The 18,563-nt window shown below is 34.1% G+C and overlaps 1 protein-coding gene across 1 annotated transcript; it reads right to left on the bottom strand.

Annotated features, from left to right (window-relative positions):
• Positions 1-6,306: 6,306 nt before the first annotated feature.
• LOC114355629 (uncharacterized) lies at positions 6,307-7,375 on the bottom strand. Its single transcript, XM_028308572.1, has 2 exons — positions 7,208-7,375; positions 6,307-6,975 (listed from the first exon to the last, which is right to left on the bottom strand). Exons 1-2 carry the CDS (start codon positions 7,222-7,224, stop codon positions 6,645-6,647), a joined length of 348 nt encoding a protein of 115 aa, XP_028164373.1. The 5' UTR covers positions 7,225-7,375; the 3' UTR covers positions 6,307-6,644.
• Positions 7,376-18,563: the final 11,188 nt, after the last annotated feature.

Here is an 18,563-nt window from a genome sequence, read left to right as displayed (position 1 = left end):
ATGGCAGGAAAACGTTTGCTTAGGTGTATTTAGTTTTATGCTAGTTTTATTTATAGTTTGGTTATGTTGAAAAAGAAAGTGTGGATGCATAAGTTTTCATATAAGTTATATGATATGAATTTATAAAACGTGTTTTTTTCGATTGCATGAAAATGTGACACAAAGATAAGTGTGATAAAAAACGTCTTAAAAACGTAGCGAAAACAAACGAAATCATTATAGAACTATTCCTAAAGAGAAGTTACATTCGTATTAAAACCGAATCATATTTTTTTAACCCATATCATCCCAAGCATACATAGACTTTATCGATTTTAACGAAAATTTTATCATAGCACCTTATTATGTATGTGAACATAAATCAATACTAAAAATTTTTTTTTTTTTAATTACTTTTGAAGTTTTGAAACCGATCGACTAATCGATCAGTAGGAATATATATGCATGTAATGTTCTATTGTGTAGGTTGGGTGATTGAGAAATTAGAAGCGGTTTTTATTTATATTTTTATTAATTTTAAAACAAAATATATACTTTTAAACATTTAGAATTATTAGTAACAAGAAAATATTTAGTACTTTTACAAAANCACTTCATGAAACATCCGCATATCTACCCATATTCAATTTACATTCATTGTGACATAGTACAACATTGATACACACACTATAATAAGTATGAAATAATAACAATACATGAATAATAAAATAATGTGATAAAAATACTTACATTTTACGAGACATTTTTTTGGTTAAAAATTTCCGCAATTACACTCGAACTACACTGAAATTGGCGCTAATTGTTAAACGTCAAAATTATATTTTGACAGCTATTGGCATCAAGTTTACCAACATATAAAAAATAAAAATCAATGCGTTCCGTTTTACTCAGAAAAAAATAAAAAGTGAACCGATCAACTAATCGATCACTAGGAAGATATGGGTTAATAAGATAGGAAATAAAGCGTTAGTAAATATAAATTACGAATAATACCGTTAACCCCTCATGGTAAGCTTACCTAATATGCTAAGGAATATTAGTAAAAACAAGAAAGCGCAGCATGCTCACGTTAAAAAACTTTAAAAATATAATATTTTGTAACCATTACATTTTTACAAATGTAACTGTCGAGTGTTTCGTTTCCAATATTATGATTATTCCATTTTTCTGTTTGTTCCGATAAATAGCATAAATGGATAAACATTCCTATCATTCAAATATTGGGACATGAAAATATTCTCCGAGTTTCAGGAATTAACAACGGCCTGAACTAACAACGGAAAATAAATACTGATGGTTTTCTGTGTGTTTTTGTAATTGATTTCTGTTTGAATATAAGTGTTTACTAAGAACGAATGTTGCGCGGCACGAGCACTAAAAGTAAATATAAGTGTAATGCTTTCAGGATAAATAAAATATAGATTAAAAATGGAAATAATACAGATAAATATTCACAATTACAGCCATCAAGTTCTAACAGCAAAACTTTCTCACAAATGTTGACAAATACGTGGTATGACCTCAACCGGGGAACTCCCTAAAAATCCTAAGGAAAATAAACTTATAAATTACGAGATCCAAGTAAACAGGCAATAATGGCAAAAAGCGAGGGAGGCCATCAGTTTACGTAACTTCGGTATTCACCCTCAAAAACAATCCCATTAGTTTTTCATTAGCCATGTTTATTTTGTAGTGTAATTTATTTGTTTGTATTTGTTTCTATCATGTATGGTTACAACCACTGTAATTTTTTGATTGTGTTTACACATATTATTAAAAGCACACACTGATGCGCCAATCTGCATCTGAAAACTTAGTAACTAAATATTCGTTTTAAGATTTCTGGTCTAATAAATGATTGATTAATTTACTAATCTTATGATCTAACTATTTTGCGATTAAAAGTTAACATAACCAATCTCATCTACATATATTATCTAAACTGAAATTCATCAAAATTAGTTCACCGGTTTAGATTATGCGGGTCCTGTATAGCATCACAAAGTACCTACTATATCGCACCAATACTGCACCTTGCACCATTCCACTCCGCCTTATATTATTTTTATCAATGCAACTTTCTTATCCAACATTTACATTCATATTACTTATAATTTATTCAAAAGATCAAAATGCAAATTCTCTACTAGATATCTTTTAAGAAATTTATGCGCCCACTTAGTTTTATATTACGCCAGCCACTCGTCTATGTTGGTAAGACACGCTATGTCAAGAATCCAATATTGAACCTATTCTATATATTAAAATTCCAGATTCATATATCTTGCGATTAACCGATATAAGATTAAAGCTTGAGACATTTTTGATACTGTGTAGGTATTTCTTGAGTTATTACATCGTTGTTAGTGTTTGAATTAGGTTTAGAATTTTTTTATTGCCAGAAGTTGACTATTAACCTGTGAAATTACAATATAGCAAAGGTTTATTTTAGTTTATCACGAACAAAATTTAACTACAGAAACAATCTTATTAGATGAGAATAATTCATGAAAATGTGTCTGTTCTCTGAACTTCAATTTACTAAAAATAATTCACGCACAAACCTTAAAAAGGTCAAATAAATTCGTCTCCTCCCACGGCTATAGGAAAATGTTTCTATTACGGTAAAAGAGAAACAGGTACCTACTAATGGCGTTATGTGTGATATTGGGAAATTTTCATTTAGCGTTCCCGTCCATTGAAGCATTACGTGGAAGGGCTTTATTGTTCGCGTTGCCTGCCCCTTGACGAATAGGGACGGCTGATGTGATCGTCAAATATTGAATAAGGATATGTAGCCAGACGCCTAACTACCGGGCCAGATGTATTTGACATCGAACCGGGCGGATTTTTTCTCTTTTTGCGATGTGGTGATTTCAATTCAGTGTTGAGGAATCAGAGCGTAATTTTGGTTGAATTTTGATTATTTTCCTTTTTGGTGCTATGACGTTTAAAGCTAGTCACATCAAGCTTTTACAAGGATCTTTGATTTTAATTCGGTAAAAGGTATCTTTAATTTTAGTATTGTTTGAATAATTTTAGAAGAAAAATTAGACAAAAACCGCAAAGTTTGGCCCAGCCAGTTAAATTATCAAGTTGATAAATTACATATCTTTCTTAATTTAACTCAGCATTTTAAAATTTATGCTTCACTTAACAAGACCCTGGCTAATGAGCGTATCTATAACATGATTGAACTAAATATTTTTATTGCCTCTTCTAAATTGAAAGTCTCAAAAAAGCCTTTATCAAATTAAAGTAAGCATTTTTCTAGTTTCTTAAATTAAAAAAAAATATACGAGTAATATCGAATGGATTTCCAATTTGGCTTGAAGAGTTGGGAGACTGGAATACTGGAATATAACGAAATTTGCATGAATGGCGGAGTGGAATATCGGTTTTAAGTAAATGTTATTTGAATAAACTTATCGAAAAGATATAAAAATTGCTATCCGAACTTAAAATAAACTCGCCCACTTTCCTTTATGTTAGTCTTGGTTCAATTAAACCAGTGAAGCAAAATAAACTATAAAAAAGACCTACACTGATAATTTTATTCAAAAAATCTAAAAATAAAAATAAGATAGGTAAGATACCTACTGCACTTTGCAAACTAAAAATTACAAGAAATAAAATAAATGTACATGTATGTACTACGAGTACAAAGGCGGTAACATTACCTTAATTTTTAATTACTTAACTCATTTCATCAATATCTCCCGTTTTCAGTAATAATTAAGCAGCGCCCAGATCTCATTGCTGAGAATTGATGCGAAGCCACGCCGCCTCCGCACCGCAATTAGTCTATTCTTCCTAATTGTGCTAATATTTCTCCTACGCCAGTCAATAAAACAATGGGAGCTAACCATTTGTATAGGCTTTTAAGACCTAAGGTAAACATTTTAATATTTTGATACAAGTTCTTTTTCAGAAAAAAAACATATTCCTCCTTTTCAAAGTCGGTTAAAAATATAATTTGTTAATGAACATGTTGAACAGGACAATTGGGAAATCGTTGCGGATATTGCAGCCTGAAAGGCCTTTCGTTAGTATCGGCTGGAAATTTCAACACGTGCATTCTAACAATGGAGCCGAATACTCCATCACTTACACCGAACCGAATTCGTCTGAAAAAGACATGGACTGGACACAGGGCTCGTTCAAAAGCGGAGTGTTCATCCGTGGACCAGATATTGCTGGACGCTATTCATTGTAGCCAGCGGAGCGCGAAATGCCACCGATAGCGAAACACTCGCGCAATGTATGTAACAGGATAGGTATAAGATAGTGTATGACGGACTCCCGAAAACAATAAATATTTTATTTCAAAATGGCTTGTTTGGGACCTTAAATTTGAGGAAACAGTAGAGTTCTATTGTCTAATAAATAAAATAACATAGGTAGCATTAGCAGAAGGGATTCTCCAAACAGTAACTTATGCAACTAAAGGTCCAGTTTGTTGTTATTTTAACTGCCTCTTTCAGCAATTGAAATTGATCAGAATTAATGTTGAATTTTTAGATTCTAGTAATTAATTGATTGTACAAAGATGAAACCAGAAACCCTGTTTAAATTAAATTAGATCCTATGATTGGATTGATGAATATTAAAGTTCACCCTAATATTGGGGTTAATCTATGGTTAAGTTCGAATCGAGTAGGAAAATTCTATGATTCTACATTATCCTGCTTTCGCCTCCGAGATTTATTTTACCATGTAGTACCCCTGTACGACAACCCAATCCGCACACAATATTCAGCGTAGTAGTAGTAAAAAACAAAAGAGCGGGCAACCCCACNCAAAAAAATGTTATTTTGTGTGGAATACAACAGTACATTTCTGGTGCAAGGCCACATTGCACTTAGAACATTTCATGAATGTATTTTTGTGGCATAATCCACATCGGGTTGATTTGGTTTGTGTAATAATGTGATGACCTGTACCATCTAGCCTTATCGTATTAGGAACCCGTTTAATCACAGCTAATGATGATCTGGGTACCGATACGTTAGCATTGCTGTTGTTGCTAGAGGCCTCTTTTATTAGAAAATACGTACTTACTATGTACCTAGTAAATGACAAAAGATCATGACTGTTGCCGTTCTTCGATGCTGGAGATAATTTATATAATTGGAAGGCATTGTTTACGCAGGCATTGAGTGGAAACATCAACAATTGCCAGTACCACCTCTTCAGTCTTATCGATACTCGGTAGCACCCGACATTTTGGTCAAGTCGGTCGACGCCCCCCATATATTTGTTGTAATTTATAAAACATCTTGGTTGGTCAACATCTTTTTTTTGCTTGTCGCTATAGCGCTTGACCTTTCCTATTGGTTGTACGCCACACTGCGTAGACGCAACCGTAACAATATTGTTGTCATTGTACCGGACTAAAGTAATTTCAGACAACACATCCGTACATTGATCATATGAACCTCTTTGGGTCTTCTTCATCTGTTTTAGATCTTTCAAAGGCGCATTGTCAACTCTGTTCGCCTTTATAGTACCAGTAGCATCATGCCCTAACTTCTTCAGTTCATCCAACAGTGCCAGTGAGGTGAAAAAGTTGTCCATATAAAGACTATAACTGCCAGACGGTAGTTTTTTTATAAGGTCTAGTACTACAGACGCACCCACACCAAGTTCTGGGTGAGTATTCCCAGTGCTAGCCCCTTGGTACAACTCACCATAAATNTTTTGAAGTTTTGAAACCGATCGACTAATCGATCAGTAGGAATATATATGCATGTAATGTTCTATTGTGTAGGTTGGGTGATTGAGAAATTAGAAGCGGTTTTTATTTATATTTTTATTAATTTTAAAACAAAATATATACTTTTAAACATTTAGAATTATTAGTAACAAGAAAATATTTAGTACTTTTACCATATTGACCAATTTTTGTACCCAAACCTAATGGGTTTGCCATGTATGTGCTGCTTCGCTCCATGTTTGCCGTAATAAGGAATCATCGATTCATCGATGCTCAAGTTTTTTTCGCCAGGATAATATTTCAGCCATCTGTAATGAGGGCTATCGTTTTAGCGCTCACCAGTTAGCGCCACTGTAGAGTAAGGTCCTGTCACTTGGTAGTAGCGAAGACAGTGGCACCAACTGGTGAGCGCTAAAGTGGTAGGAGGACTATCGCATTTGCACTCATCAAGAAGGCGCCACTGTAGAGTAAGGTCCTGTCAATCGCCAGGGGTGCCAACTGTTAAGTATAAAAACGATAGCCCTAATTGAGAAGGTTCCAAAGTGGACGAACTTTACCGAACTTATCGTTTGGTGGTAAATTATTATCATCAGCGACATGAAAGTAACGAAGTAAGTCTTCAAATCTGTTTCTTGACATGAGCGATGCCACGGCTTGAAAGCTTCAATCAACTTGCTGTTCCCAATACATACGGTACCTTAGCACGCTGTTATACCCTGACAATAACAGTATTCCGATAAAATGTTTCATTTCAGTCAGCGACACCCTAAAACCATGCTTGCCTTTCTGAATTGCGTTTTTTTCTGTTTCTGAACGCAATAACTCAAACACCTCGTCATCAAAAAACAATTCGAAGAACTGTATTGGCGTTTCAAAATCTTCTAAAAAACTAGGTAAATTAGTATATTTTTCCTGTTTTTCTGTAATATCAATAGCCCTCCAAGCAACGTCTAGATGCAGGAGCGCGCCTTTTTTTCGTCGGCGGTGGGTTTACTGACGAGGTGCTGGGTACGGGTTCGAGAGGTTGATGGTCAAATAAACTGTCTTCAATATAAATACCGGTATTTGAAGCAACGGTAGCCCGAATTTCAGCTTCTGCCAACAGTTGGTGCCTTGACAAATTATTTATATGGGCCGACTCCTCATCACCACTGTCTTCGTCACTTTTATCATAATTTTCTGGTGGGGTGATAAAAATATCTGCCGCTAAAACGTCCGTTTCATCCTCCAGGTGCGAAATAATTTCATTTGCAGACAAACTGTAACAAAATAAATAATATATCTAAATAAAAGCAAAATCGTAATGCATAACCGTACACGGGCATATTATCCTACTGATCGAAAAATCGATCATTTCATAAAACATCCGCATATCTACCCATATTCAATTTACATTCATTGTGACATATTACAACATTGATACACACACTATAATAAGTATGAAATAATAACAATACATGAATAATAAAATAATGTGATAAAAATACTTACATTTTACGACGAGACATTTTTTTGGTTAAAAATTGCCGCAATTACACTCGAACTACACTGAAATTGGCGCCAATTGTTAAACGTCAAAAATATATTTTGACAGCTATTGGCATCAAGTTTACCAACATATAAAAAATAAAAATCAATTCGTTCCGTTTTACTCAGAAAAAAATAAAAAGTGAACCGATCAACTAATCGATCACTAGGATGATATGGGTTAAGGAAGATATTTACACTTATTTTTTGAAACAGAAAAGCGCGCGTTATACTTAGGTTGGGTTACACCATCTTACTTTAACTTTGACAAACGTCAAAATTCTGTCATAATCCATACAAAAAACACCGGTTATCGTTAAAGTTACGGCCAAAGTTAAGTGGTTCATTTCAGATTTAGTTTTTCTGTGACTGACAAAATTAAAATACGCGGACAAAACTGGTATTATTATAATCATTTTCATTGCATTCAATAAGATTGCTAAAGACTAAAAAACCAAGTGTTAGCAGATTAACTTGAACTAGTACTTCACCAATGGGTCTTAATTTATGACTTCTAAATAAGGTTAATTTGACTTTTAAATAAAGATAATTTCTAAAAATGGAAAGAGTGAGGTTTGCATAAGAAATGTCCACCATTAATTGAATAAGTTTTTATTACCTTTTAGTTTTAAAATAGGCTTTAATCAGAAGTGGACAGTATTGCCTTAAACACTTTTGAAGCCATAAAAGAGAAAACTACGAGCAGAAGGAATTCAGATAAGAAATAAATAGGAAGAAGCAATTGAAAGAAAACTTCGTATTTTATTTTATTTGTCTATTTTAGAAATTAAAACTTAAAGTTCCACGATCTCGTTTGTTAGCCCATTCCAATCCTATTCAGGTATTTCTCCTTTTAACCGACTTTAAAAAAGGAGGAGGTTTTAAATTCGACTGTATATTTTTTTTCCTTTGGCTTTATGTCGTTTACACATTACAGCCAGTGTCAAGTAAAAAAAATCATTAGTATATTTTTGTGACAACTAAAAGATATTATTATGTTACACTGTTTTATTTCATTTACTCTCAAACACATTCACGAAATTAATAATGAAGTAATAATCCACTATTAAAACACTTTTTTATTCGGTTTTACAACAAAACCACAGATTAGTAATAAGTTACTTCGACAAAACTGCTGAACATGACGTTTCACTTTCCCGCCAAGAAGTATATTTTTCTTTGCAATTCAAAATGGTGACCGTTAGATGACGTCAGAACATATGTAAATAGCATGTCACCCATCGCTTGTAATTACGTCGGGCCCGCCTGAACGATGTTGGGCCTACGTGGGTCCACGTATTAATATTTATTAACGTTTTTATTTGTGTTTTAGATGTTTAAGAATCTTTGGAGGCATTGTTTTAAGTATTAACCTTCGTATGACGTAATGTAATGTAAAAGTCATTTGTTTTTGCGATTAGTATTTTTGCATGTCTTCGTCTTTAAATCATAGAGATATAGAAGTTGATATTGCTGTAATTAATAAATAATAACATCAAAATCAAACAAAATATCATAATTAAAATTTCAAAAACACATGTTCAAATTAAACACAAAGAAATTAATAAATAATTCACAGCACGACCACTTTAAATACACACAAAAAACACACACCTATCAATAAAAACTGACCACAAACGTCCAGTGTAACAAACCGTGTAATTTCCTAAATTACTTTTAAAAATTGAAAAAATACCACCAGCTTATTACAGCGCACCCCATAATTTGATGGTGGTTGAACCCAAAAATTGACCCCCACCACGGGTACCGCCCCTTAGCAGGGTGGCCTCCCCTCGATAGTTCCCATTGATGGATCGACTCCTGTTGGATTTTAAATCCTGTTAGATTTTAAAACTTATTGGAATTTTTTGAAGACGGATTTTAGGCGAACACTAAAACTGTTAAGAAAAGGTGAAGTCCACTTCCTTTACTAAAGAGTATTATATTATTATCTGTGCTAAAGATATTTAAGATGACCCCATTTGATTTTAAGATAAAATAATTATGTTCTCTACAATTAAAAAATCCTGTTAATCTATTTGTCTCCTTTAAAGTTTCTAAACATTTAATTCTTAATTGATTAATTAATTAATTTTAAATCAGAATTAATCAGCCACCTAATCAAAAGCATTACTTCAACCCTGCTTATAAAAACAATGCTTTTAATATAAAATTCTTATAGGAGAACTTGTCTTGTTTCAGGTTCTCTCGACGTACAGCGCCATCTATTGACAACGCGTGAGTATACTACGTACGAAACCACCCCAACCCTGTTTCGACTTGTTCAACGTTCGTGGCGCCATCTTTTTTATTTTTCTGACACTGATCACGCTATTTGCAGGTTTTTTTTTTGTTTTAGGATTGGGACCAGCTGAAATATTTTAGTAGTCTATTAAGACTATTTAAAAAGCAATATTCTTATGGTAATAACAATAAATGCGCGTGTTATTGTACCAATGACGCCATTTTAATTACTGTTTAATGTAACAAACTAGGCGAGCCCTAATAATAGTTTAAGTTAATCTACAATTTATTATTAACCGTCCATAAAAAGGAGTTAATCCGCCATAAAAACATTCAATAACGAACCTCACTATTGCATTAATTTAATAGTAATTACTTGTGCAATTTTGCACATTTTCTCAATTAAATATTTGCATCATCGTTTAATATGCAGATGTTTGCTTATTCTGTTAGCCACTTCAATTTTCTTTAACAACAGAACTGTCAATCTTAAGACTAACTAAATTGACTATAAAAATGATTGCAAAATCGACTATAAAACAAAGTGAATCAACAACGAGTTAATTAATCTTCTTTGTCATAATTTAAACGTGCAATTAAAGCCTTATACGTAATCTAGAAGCAACAATTTGAATGGCATGTTTGCATTAGTATCTGTCTAGCCTAGCCAGTTTTTAGAAAAGACTGGAGAATTCCGCAGAATCTAGTCCAGTCACGGCAGCTAATGTAAACAATTATGCGCCTATTGTTTTCCTGTTCACGTATAAATCTATCGAAGGCGTTCGACCAGGTTGCTCTCGATACATTGTCGCTTTACCAACGACTGCATTAGTACTAGTGTTGCTGATCGATACTTTAATAAATTGATGCCCTATCGATAGTGTCAATAGCATCGTTACTACCGATTGGTAGAACAAAACTTTTGGCGGACTGCACTATCGTAACTATTGATATCATCAGATGTAACAATTATTTTAACCAAAAGATGTTCATTGCTGGACAAAGGCCTCCCCCAAGGATTTCCACGACGACCGACGCTGCTCTTAACCAGGCTTCCACCTTCACTAGATTGTCAGTTCACCGAGTCGGTGGCCTACCTATAGGTACAACTTCTTCCAATCCGTGGAAGTCACTTCAATACTTTTTTGTCCCAACGGTCATCAACTCTTGCTGCGTATAAATTAAATTTTAATGTTATCGATAGTTCAACAAAGAAGTTTGGCAACACTATTAGGAACTCACGTCGCAATTCACTCGGCACGTGTAGAACTTGTACCATTTTATACTGCACTAGTATCCGAATACGGCTACGCTCGTAAATCTGTCTTTATTGCACTATAACAAACACTTGATGTTTTACCAAAAGCATACGTAAGTTTTCAAATCGACGATCGAAAGTTTAAATGAGTAACCCAAAGTCTTAAACTTTGGGTTCCTCATTTAAACTTTCGTATTCTATTTCAAGCCCACTAAAAACTACTTTTACAAAAAAAAAACGTAGATTTTCTTGGGCCTTTAGATCTCTTTTCCCTAATGAAAATATTATTAAAGGTTTAGGCGTGAAAGTATAGGAGACAATCACATAGACGGACATACAATTATTTTGTCATTGTTATCATTAGTATGACATATCAACTTAAGTGATTATACCACAGAGAACTCGATCCGTAAGAGGCGTTCCGCAAGGAGCTGTTATGGGACCACATTTTTATAACCTCTTTGAATTTAAATGCAGCTAATTGCAGTAATTAACGGTGCTTTAATTTGAATTGAAAGTGACAATAAAAATATTGATAACGCTGACTTTTTGCAGCTGAAAATTGGTGAAGAAATGATAGTTTAAGTTATGCATTTCTATTAGCATACATAATAAAAATTAATTAAAGGAACATAAAATGTAGCGCCGTTTTACATATAAATTGACATTATTTTCTTAATTGGTCCTTTAAGGTTAGTTAACGATTATGCGTTCGTTGTCTTTATAACTAGGTTAATTTTCTTTCACACTTAACAAAAAAATATTATAACTACAAATTGCCTGTTACTTTAATATTGTCTTTGTAAAACTGGAAGCAATTATTTACAATTATTACACAACCAACATAATTGCTATACTTACCTAACATTTAATAAAAAAAGTTTCAAATTAACATGTTCTTTTTCAATTGTACCTACTTAATTACCTACTTATTGATAAAAAAAACTAAAAAAGCAATTTGATCTTTATTGTTCACTCTATTTACACAACAACAACTATTAAATTAAAATACTTAAGTCATTTACTTCAAGACTAAACTTACATGAAGTATTTCTGTAGGCTTTGTTTATTAATATTTACCCTATTTCTGTTTCATATTAACTCACATTGTTTTGCCTTTTAAAAAATGCTTTTTTACATCTGAAGTTACAAATCCAACATATTTATGTCATGTAGTTAAACAAAAAGAACATTCATATTCAGTAGCAGAAATTAAATTATGTACCTATGTTCTTCTAAAAATTTATGATTAACACGATTTATATCTCTTGAAATACATAATCGATATATCTCTTGAAGTAAATTTAAATTAATTTTGCGATTACATTGTAATTTAAATTAATTTCACAATTACATTGTAATTTTGCGGTGTGAAACCGCTCGATTTCAATACCATGATACGGCAAATATTAATTTGAGATCCAATGCAGCTCTTGCAACTTATTAACGAGATAATGTGTAATGTGCAGGATTCCCGACTGTACAGCAGTGTATAGTTGGCAGCATTTTTTACTCAAAATCAAAAATCTAAATCAAAAATATTTTATTTAATTTTCACCACTAGTGGCACTTATGAACGTAAAAAAAACAGTAAAAAAATGAAAGATAGCCCTTAAGGTGCACTTTACATGTCTCCTTATCTTTTGGGCCCTACCAGCGCTTCGAGACAAACATTAACTCGTTATTAACTCGTTAGCTTTATATCACACCGTAGTGGTTTTTAAAGCTAAATAAATTTAATTGTCCCAAAATCAAGGTCTGTATTTTACTTGTTAAATAAATTAAAAAATATATGGCAAGTGCTTTGAAGTTAATTTTACAATAATTATGTAACATTTTACTAATTGTGAAGGTAACATTGTTTGTCTGATTCGATTTCACATGAAGCCACTAAGTATTTTTTACGAATTTTAGTGGAAAGATAGACTTTGGTGGAAAAACAAATAAATCTTAGGGATTCAAGAGCTTTTATTGTCAAATTAAGTAGTGAAAATAAATCTGTTACGAAAATGATGAAACTTTGTAAAACCTCAACCGCAGATATTGTCCCTATTTTGTCCCCATTTTAAAGTGCAGGAAATAGCTGCCAATAGATACACCTTATAATCGGCAATTTTACTTACTGAAGGTAAATAGAGGAAGAAAAGAAAAGGAGAAAACAAAGAAAGATATTAGTATCTTTCTTATTTTCTTTTTCTCAGCTAAAAGATGTCCAATGCTGGACAAAATAAATGACTACCCCAAGGATTCCCACAATGAGTAAGTTACATAATTTTGTATCTTCATGTATGCAATTAATTTATTACTATTTTCTATGTGTGACGTTACAAGAAATCATCATCAAGGATGATTATCAGAAAAGCAGTTACTGGGCTGTATTCATTGTGCGTAAGGGTTGCCAGTTGCAAGTTCATTTAATTTTGAAACAAATTTTCACCCGTTATAATGCTGGTCAGTTGTAACGTTGTGAGGCTGTTTTCTCCCTTAAACGAATCTAAATATGGACTTGGTTCTAATTATTTTTTTATAACTTGACTCTGTTGTAGAGGTCAACGCAAGTTTGGTCATTAACAGTGGCAGCCCTGGTACCTAGGCATACCTGTGAAATTAGTAGACCCTTTGATTCTAGATTCAAAATCAAATATCAAATCAAAATCAAAAACATTTTATTCAATTTAGACCACAAGTGGTACTAATGAACGATTTGTATCGTACTCTTAAGTTGGTAGCACAATTTCACTCAGAGATGCCTATTTCTATGGTCAATTATAAGCTGCAGCCTTTTAATTTTTCAAAATAATTGGATACTTAGTTGATTTGCATGGTTATTCGGCAGTGGTAGCCCTGCCTTTGTCCCTGATTGCCCCTTCTGGAGGCGAGATCAATCCTTTATCAGGCGCATCGCGGACGCCCAGATCTCATTATAATTTAAACGCACCGAGATGCGTTTCTGTCGAATCACGGCTACAATGTGCACGCTGTTATGAGCACAGTCGGTTGCGAAAACTATTTAGTTATTTTGAAGAAGTTTGAAGAAGTAGCGAAACTGGTAGTTACGACAAATAAAGGCTGTAGGCGCTGATTTTCTGATTGTAAACGTCTTTCTGTTTGTAAAGTGACTAAGATTATTGTATTCAATCAATTTTTTTTTTAATATATCACCTGAATCGCTCATTAAAAATTAAATCATCATCATCATTTCAGCCACAATACGTCCACTGCTGAACATAGACCTCCCCCAATGACTCCACATCGCACGGTTGGTAGCGGCCTGCATTCAGATCCTTCCTGCTACTTTTATCAGGTCGTCGGTCCACCTTGTGGAAAAAATTCAATGAAATCTGGATATTAATAAGTATGTAGGTATGTACCTATTACGAAAAATATAGCTTACTCAATATCTTCTTTTTATTTTAATTGTGTGCGCAAAACCTTACTTAGCTCAAATTCAATAGGTAACTTGTTGTGGTTAAGCTAGGACAATCAAAATTAAGAAATATCTATAATCCTACTAATATCCTACTATAATATTATAAATGCGAAAGTTTGGATGTCTGGATGTCTGGATGTTTGTTACTCTTTCACGCAAAAACTACTGAACGGATTTTGATGAAACTTTACTGTATTATTGTTTATAACCTAGAACAACATATAGGCTATAATTTATGACAAATGAAACTTCACGCGGGTGAAACCGCTGGCAAAAGCTAGCTAGTATTAAATAAATTAATTGTTTGTAGATTCAATATTAGGTATAAATACTCACAAGTACAATTAATTAATTTTAATCCTAAGTACTTACAAGCGCTCAATTTTAATAAAAGCATTATAAAGATAATAAATGTAGTTAATTATTTTTAATTACTCATTGTATTGTTGGATAGACATGTTACTAAACGATGTATCTGTTGATACTTCACTAATTATTTTAATGAAAAGCTAAGTGATTATTTTTAATTATGAAATTCGCGACCTGACTCGTGCTAATATTATGAAATCATCTTAACGTTAGTAGGTAATTGATGGTAATGAACTGTGGATGATTTATTACTTTATTATCATTAGATATTAAATCCTTCCTCTAAGGTTCAATAAGTGTGCCATTAAAAGGGGCTTATTTGCAGTTATGGTACATAGTACAAAAAAGGGTTATGTTATCTTTTATAAACGCTTTTCTAAAATAATCAGTCTGGCCATTCAGCGCGGAAATGCAGCCAGGATTTTGGGCTCAATGTTGCGTTGTTTGGACAGCAATTTGGTACATATTTTTACTAGCTTTTCGTCCGCGGCTTCGCCCGCGTGGAATTTCGTCTGTCACAGAAAACTTTTTCCCTGTTTCAAAAACCGGGATAAAAACTATCTTATGTCCTTTCTCGGGACTCAAACTATCTCTATGCCAAATTTCATCAAAATCGGTTCAGTAGTTTAAGCGTGAAAGCAAGACAGACAGACAGACAGAGTTACTTTCGCATTTTTAATGAGTTCTTTATAATTATGATATGACGTAATTGATTCGTACCTGTAAGTCATTGTACATCAGTACATTCCAGCGCAACTAATTGATGTTTTACCATCTTTAGTATTCAGGGTCTTCCACCACCGTTACCATTCCTGCATGGTCGTAACGCACCCTAGACCCGCCTGGACTGCTAAGAGCCGTCATTGTGATTTTAGAAGCACTGTGATTCTTATTCAAACAATATCTTTATTAACAACGGCCTGCATGAGGAGAATGCGTAATGCGGTAGTTGATGGAAGACGGTAGGTTTGTACAGAGATGTTAATGAATAAAGGTTGTACTTTAATACCTTGCTTCCATTGTCATGACTGTCACAACACGAGTGATTTCTGTCAGTTGTCACGCACTGCGTCAGATGTCAAGTCGTATAACATGGCTCTATTGACTGCTAAAGGTTCCTCCCTCAAGCAAAACATAATTTTTCTTCTCCGAGAATCAGGTTGATTCAAGCCATTTTTAGTCAAAACAGCGTCTACTAAAACTATGACGGTGTCCTTCAAAGTTTATTAGGACGCAACTGTGAGTTACTGCCCAAGTGTCCAAGCTATTGCAGCAAAAATGTTCTCAAGTAAATACCACTCACCTGAAGACGTAATGAAGGCAGGCCTTCCCACTCGGTGAACTGACTACCTGATGAAGCTCTCGGGAAGTATCTGGAATCTGGATGCGGGCAGCGCAGTACCTACTGATCGTTGTTTAAATATTTGAGGGAATACTTTGTCCAATACTGGATGTCTTTCAGCTAAGAGTAGGAGGTGGATATCATCATCATCATCATCATCTCAGCCATAGGACGTCCATTGCTAAACATAGGCCTCCCCAATGCTTTCCATGTTGCCCAGTTGGTAGCGGCCTGCGTCCAGCGCTTTCCTGCTACCTTTATGATGTCGTCGGTCCACCTTGTGGGTAGACGTTCCACGCTGCGTTTTCCGGTACGCGGCCTCCACTCCAGATATACATATGGAGGAGGATATATGGATACTATTTATACAATACCACACCGCATTACTGATTTTCATCGCATCGCGTAACCGCAATATCCCATTCATCATTCACGACCAGACATTTGTGACTTACAATAGTGCTATTCCAGTATATGGTATTTATCAAGCCTATTCATAAATTAAGCCCTAAAATGACGGGGCTTATATCAGGAATTCGCGTTCATTTGTTGGGCCGACAGCTTATTAGCATTGTAACAACCGCGTGCCTAACTTGGGCATCGAATCTAAGATTGCTGTTAGCTCACCACCAATCAAGGCTGGTATCCATTGTGAGAGCAATTTCTGGGATAGTCGGTCTCGAAAATCCTGCTCACATATCTAATAGAGCATTTTTGGTAACAAATTTTTCGTGTAAAGGGACGTTATGTAGGGAAAGCTTAATTGTGTCTTATTATGACTCCTGATGGATTTATTTGAGTTAAAATATTTAATAATAACAAATAATTTAATGTGTTATTATGAGAGAAAATTAAGAATAATACAAATAATTAACCTACATGGACTAAATATTTACAAATATTTACAAATAAAAAATCGCTGTCCAAACAACGCGACATGGTGCCCAGAATGCTGGCTGCATTTCCGCGCTGAATGGCCAAACTGATTCGTTGGCCAAGAAATACGCCAGCTCTTCTATCACCTGTACAGTCAATCAGCCGCTTGGCTAATTCCCTGTACAGGCGATGAGCACTTGTTCCCCACGGACCTAGCGTCTCGACCCCAAATGGCTCAAACATGTAGGTACTACTAAGAGTAAGACCTACATATTTGCGCCGCTTGAGGGATGTGTTATTGATTGATAAGGAAAGAAATAGCCCAAAAAAATGTTGAAAAAACAATACAGGCTTCTGAGTAGGTAGTACCAGATTTAGAGGATGGTAGTAGAGGGCAAGTCTACGTTTCGTACTGAGTAAAAGAACTCATCAAGTTCAGTTCAGGCATTTGGCGTGATGAGTCTCTTCTTCCTCTCTCCTTAAATCCGATTGATGAAAAATGGAAATTAAGATTTTATTTCATATTTTAATGTTTTATGGTTCAAATGTAAGCTACTAATGCCCGTTTTCCCCATCAATCCTTAATTTTTAAGTGACCTCTATGTCAACAAAATTCCTATTATTTGTCACCATAGGTGTCACTTAAAAATTAGGGATTGATGGTGAAAACGGGCATAAATCAATTATTTAAATACTTACATTGCCCTGAGGCGTATGATCCTACCACAGTTCTTGCTGTCTTCTTACTGTCTGTTTTATTACAGTTGACTGTACCAACAATAGCAAGCGAAATCATGTAGCCGTAAAATGAACGTTGTTTGATATCGGAATGAGAATTGGTTTTAGATGCCAACTTGATTAAGGATGGACTAAAACTATAAATCGTGGATCCATAGGCACCTTAGTATACCTAAGTTTGAATCTTAGAAGTCGGTGGTAGACGGTTCCTGGTAGCTGTTAATTGTATCGTGGCTTCTGTAAATTTAATAAACCTGAAAGTGTGATTATGTTATTCTACAGTCAAAAACTGAACTTTGACCATAGATACNCACAATACATACAGTTTTTGCCACAAGGCAATATTTAAGCCAGTCTGCCTTTGTTTACAATAAAATTAATAAATTACTGAATATTTACCCAATGATAACTCATACTTGCAAGGAAACCTTAACTAAATGGTTATATTCACTTAATTATGAGGAGGTGGAAAACCTACTAGTACGAATTATTTAAACAAATTTCAACACAAAAACCTGACTGTAAAACTCACCATCACGATCCCTGTATGCAGTACATACATTTATACTGATCCCAAGGAACCCACTCCGTAGGGCATACAAGACAGACTCGTGACAAGACACATAGTATTTGAACATGCTCATATTATTCATGCTTTAACGAATACATATACTCCACATTCACACCTTCACACTCACATTTACACTTACACACTCACACTAACACTCCTACACACAACCACACATAACGAGCATTATCCTATTCTTTTCTTTTTTAATATTATTATACTATCATTAAGAGCCATTTCACAAANCACACCTTCACACTCACATTTACATATTCACACTTACACACTCACACTCACACTCCTACACACAACCACACATAACGAGCATTATCCTATTCTTTTCTTATTTTAATATACTATCATTAAGCGTAAATCTTTCTATGTCAATGAAAGAGAGTCAGTAATCAACCATAACTTATTACAATATACTGCTGTAATTTTCTTACATACCAAAGTAAATGCTTACTTAGTGAACTAATACTCCTAGAATTAATT

Source organism: Ostrinia furnacalis, unplaced genomic scaffold (genome assembly GCF_004193835.3).
Source record: "Ostrinia furnacalis isolate ACB-3 unplaced genomic scaffold, ASM419383v2 OfSCF2450, whole genome shotgun sequence".
Lineage (NCBI taxonomy): Eukaryota > Metazoa > Arthropoda > Insecta > Lepidoptera > Crambidae > Ostrinia > Ostrinia furnacalis.
The sequence above is the reverse complement of the archived record's forward strand: the minus strand, read 5'-3'. Positions and strand labels throughout refer to the sequence as shown.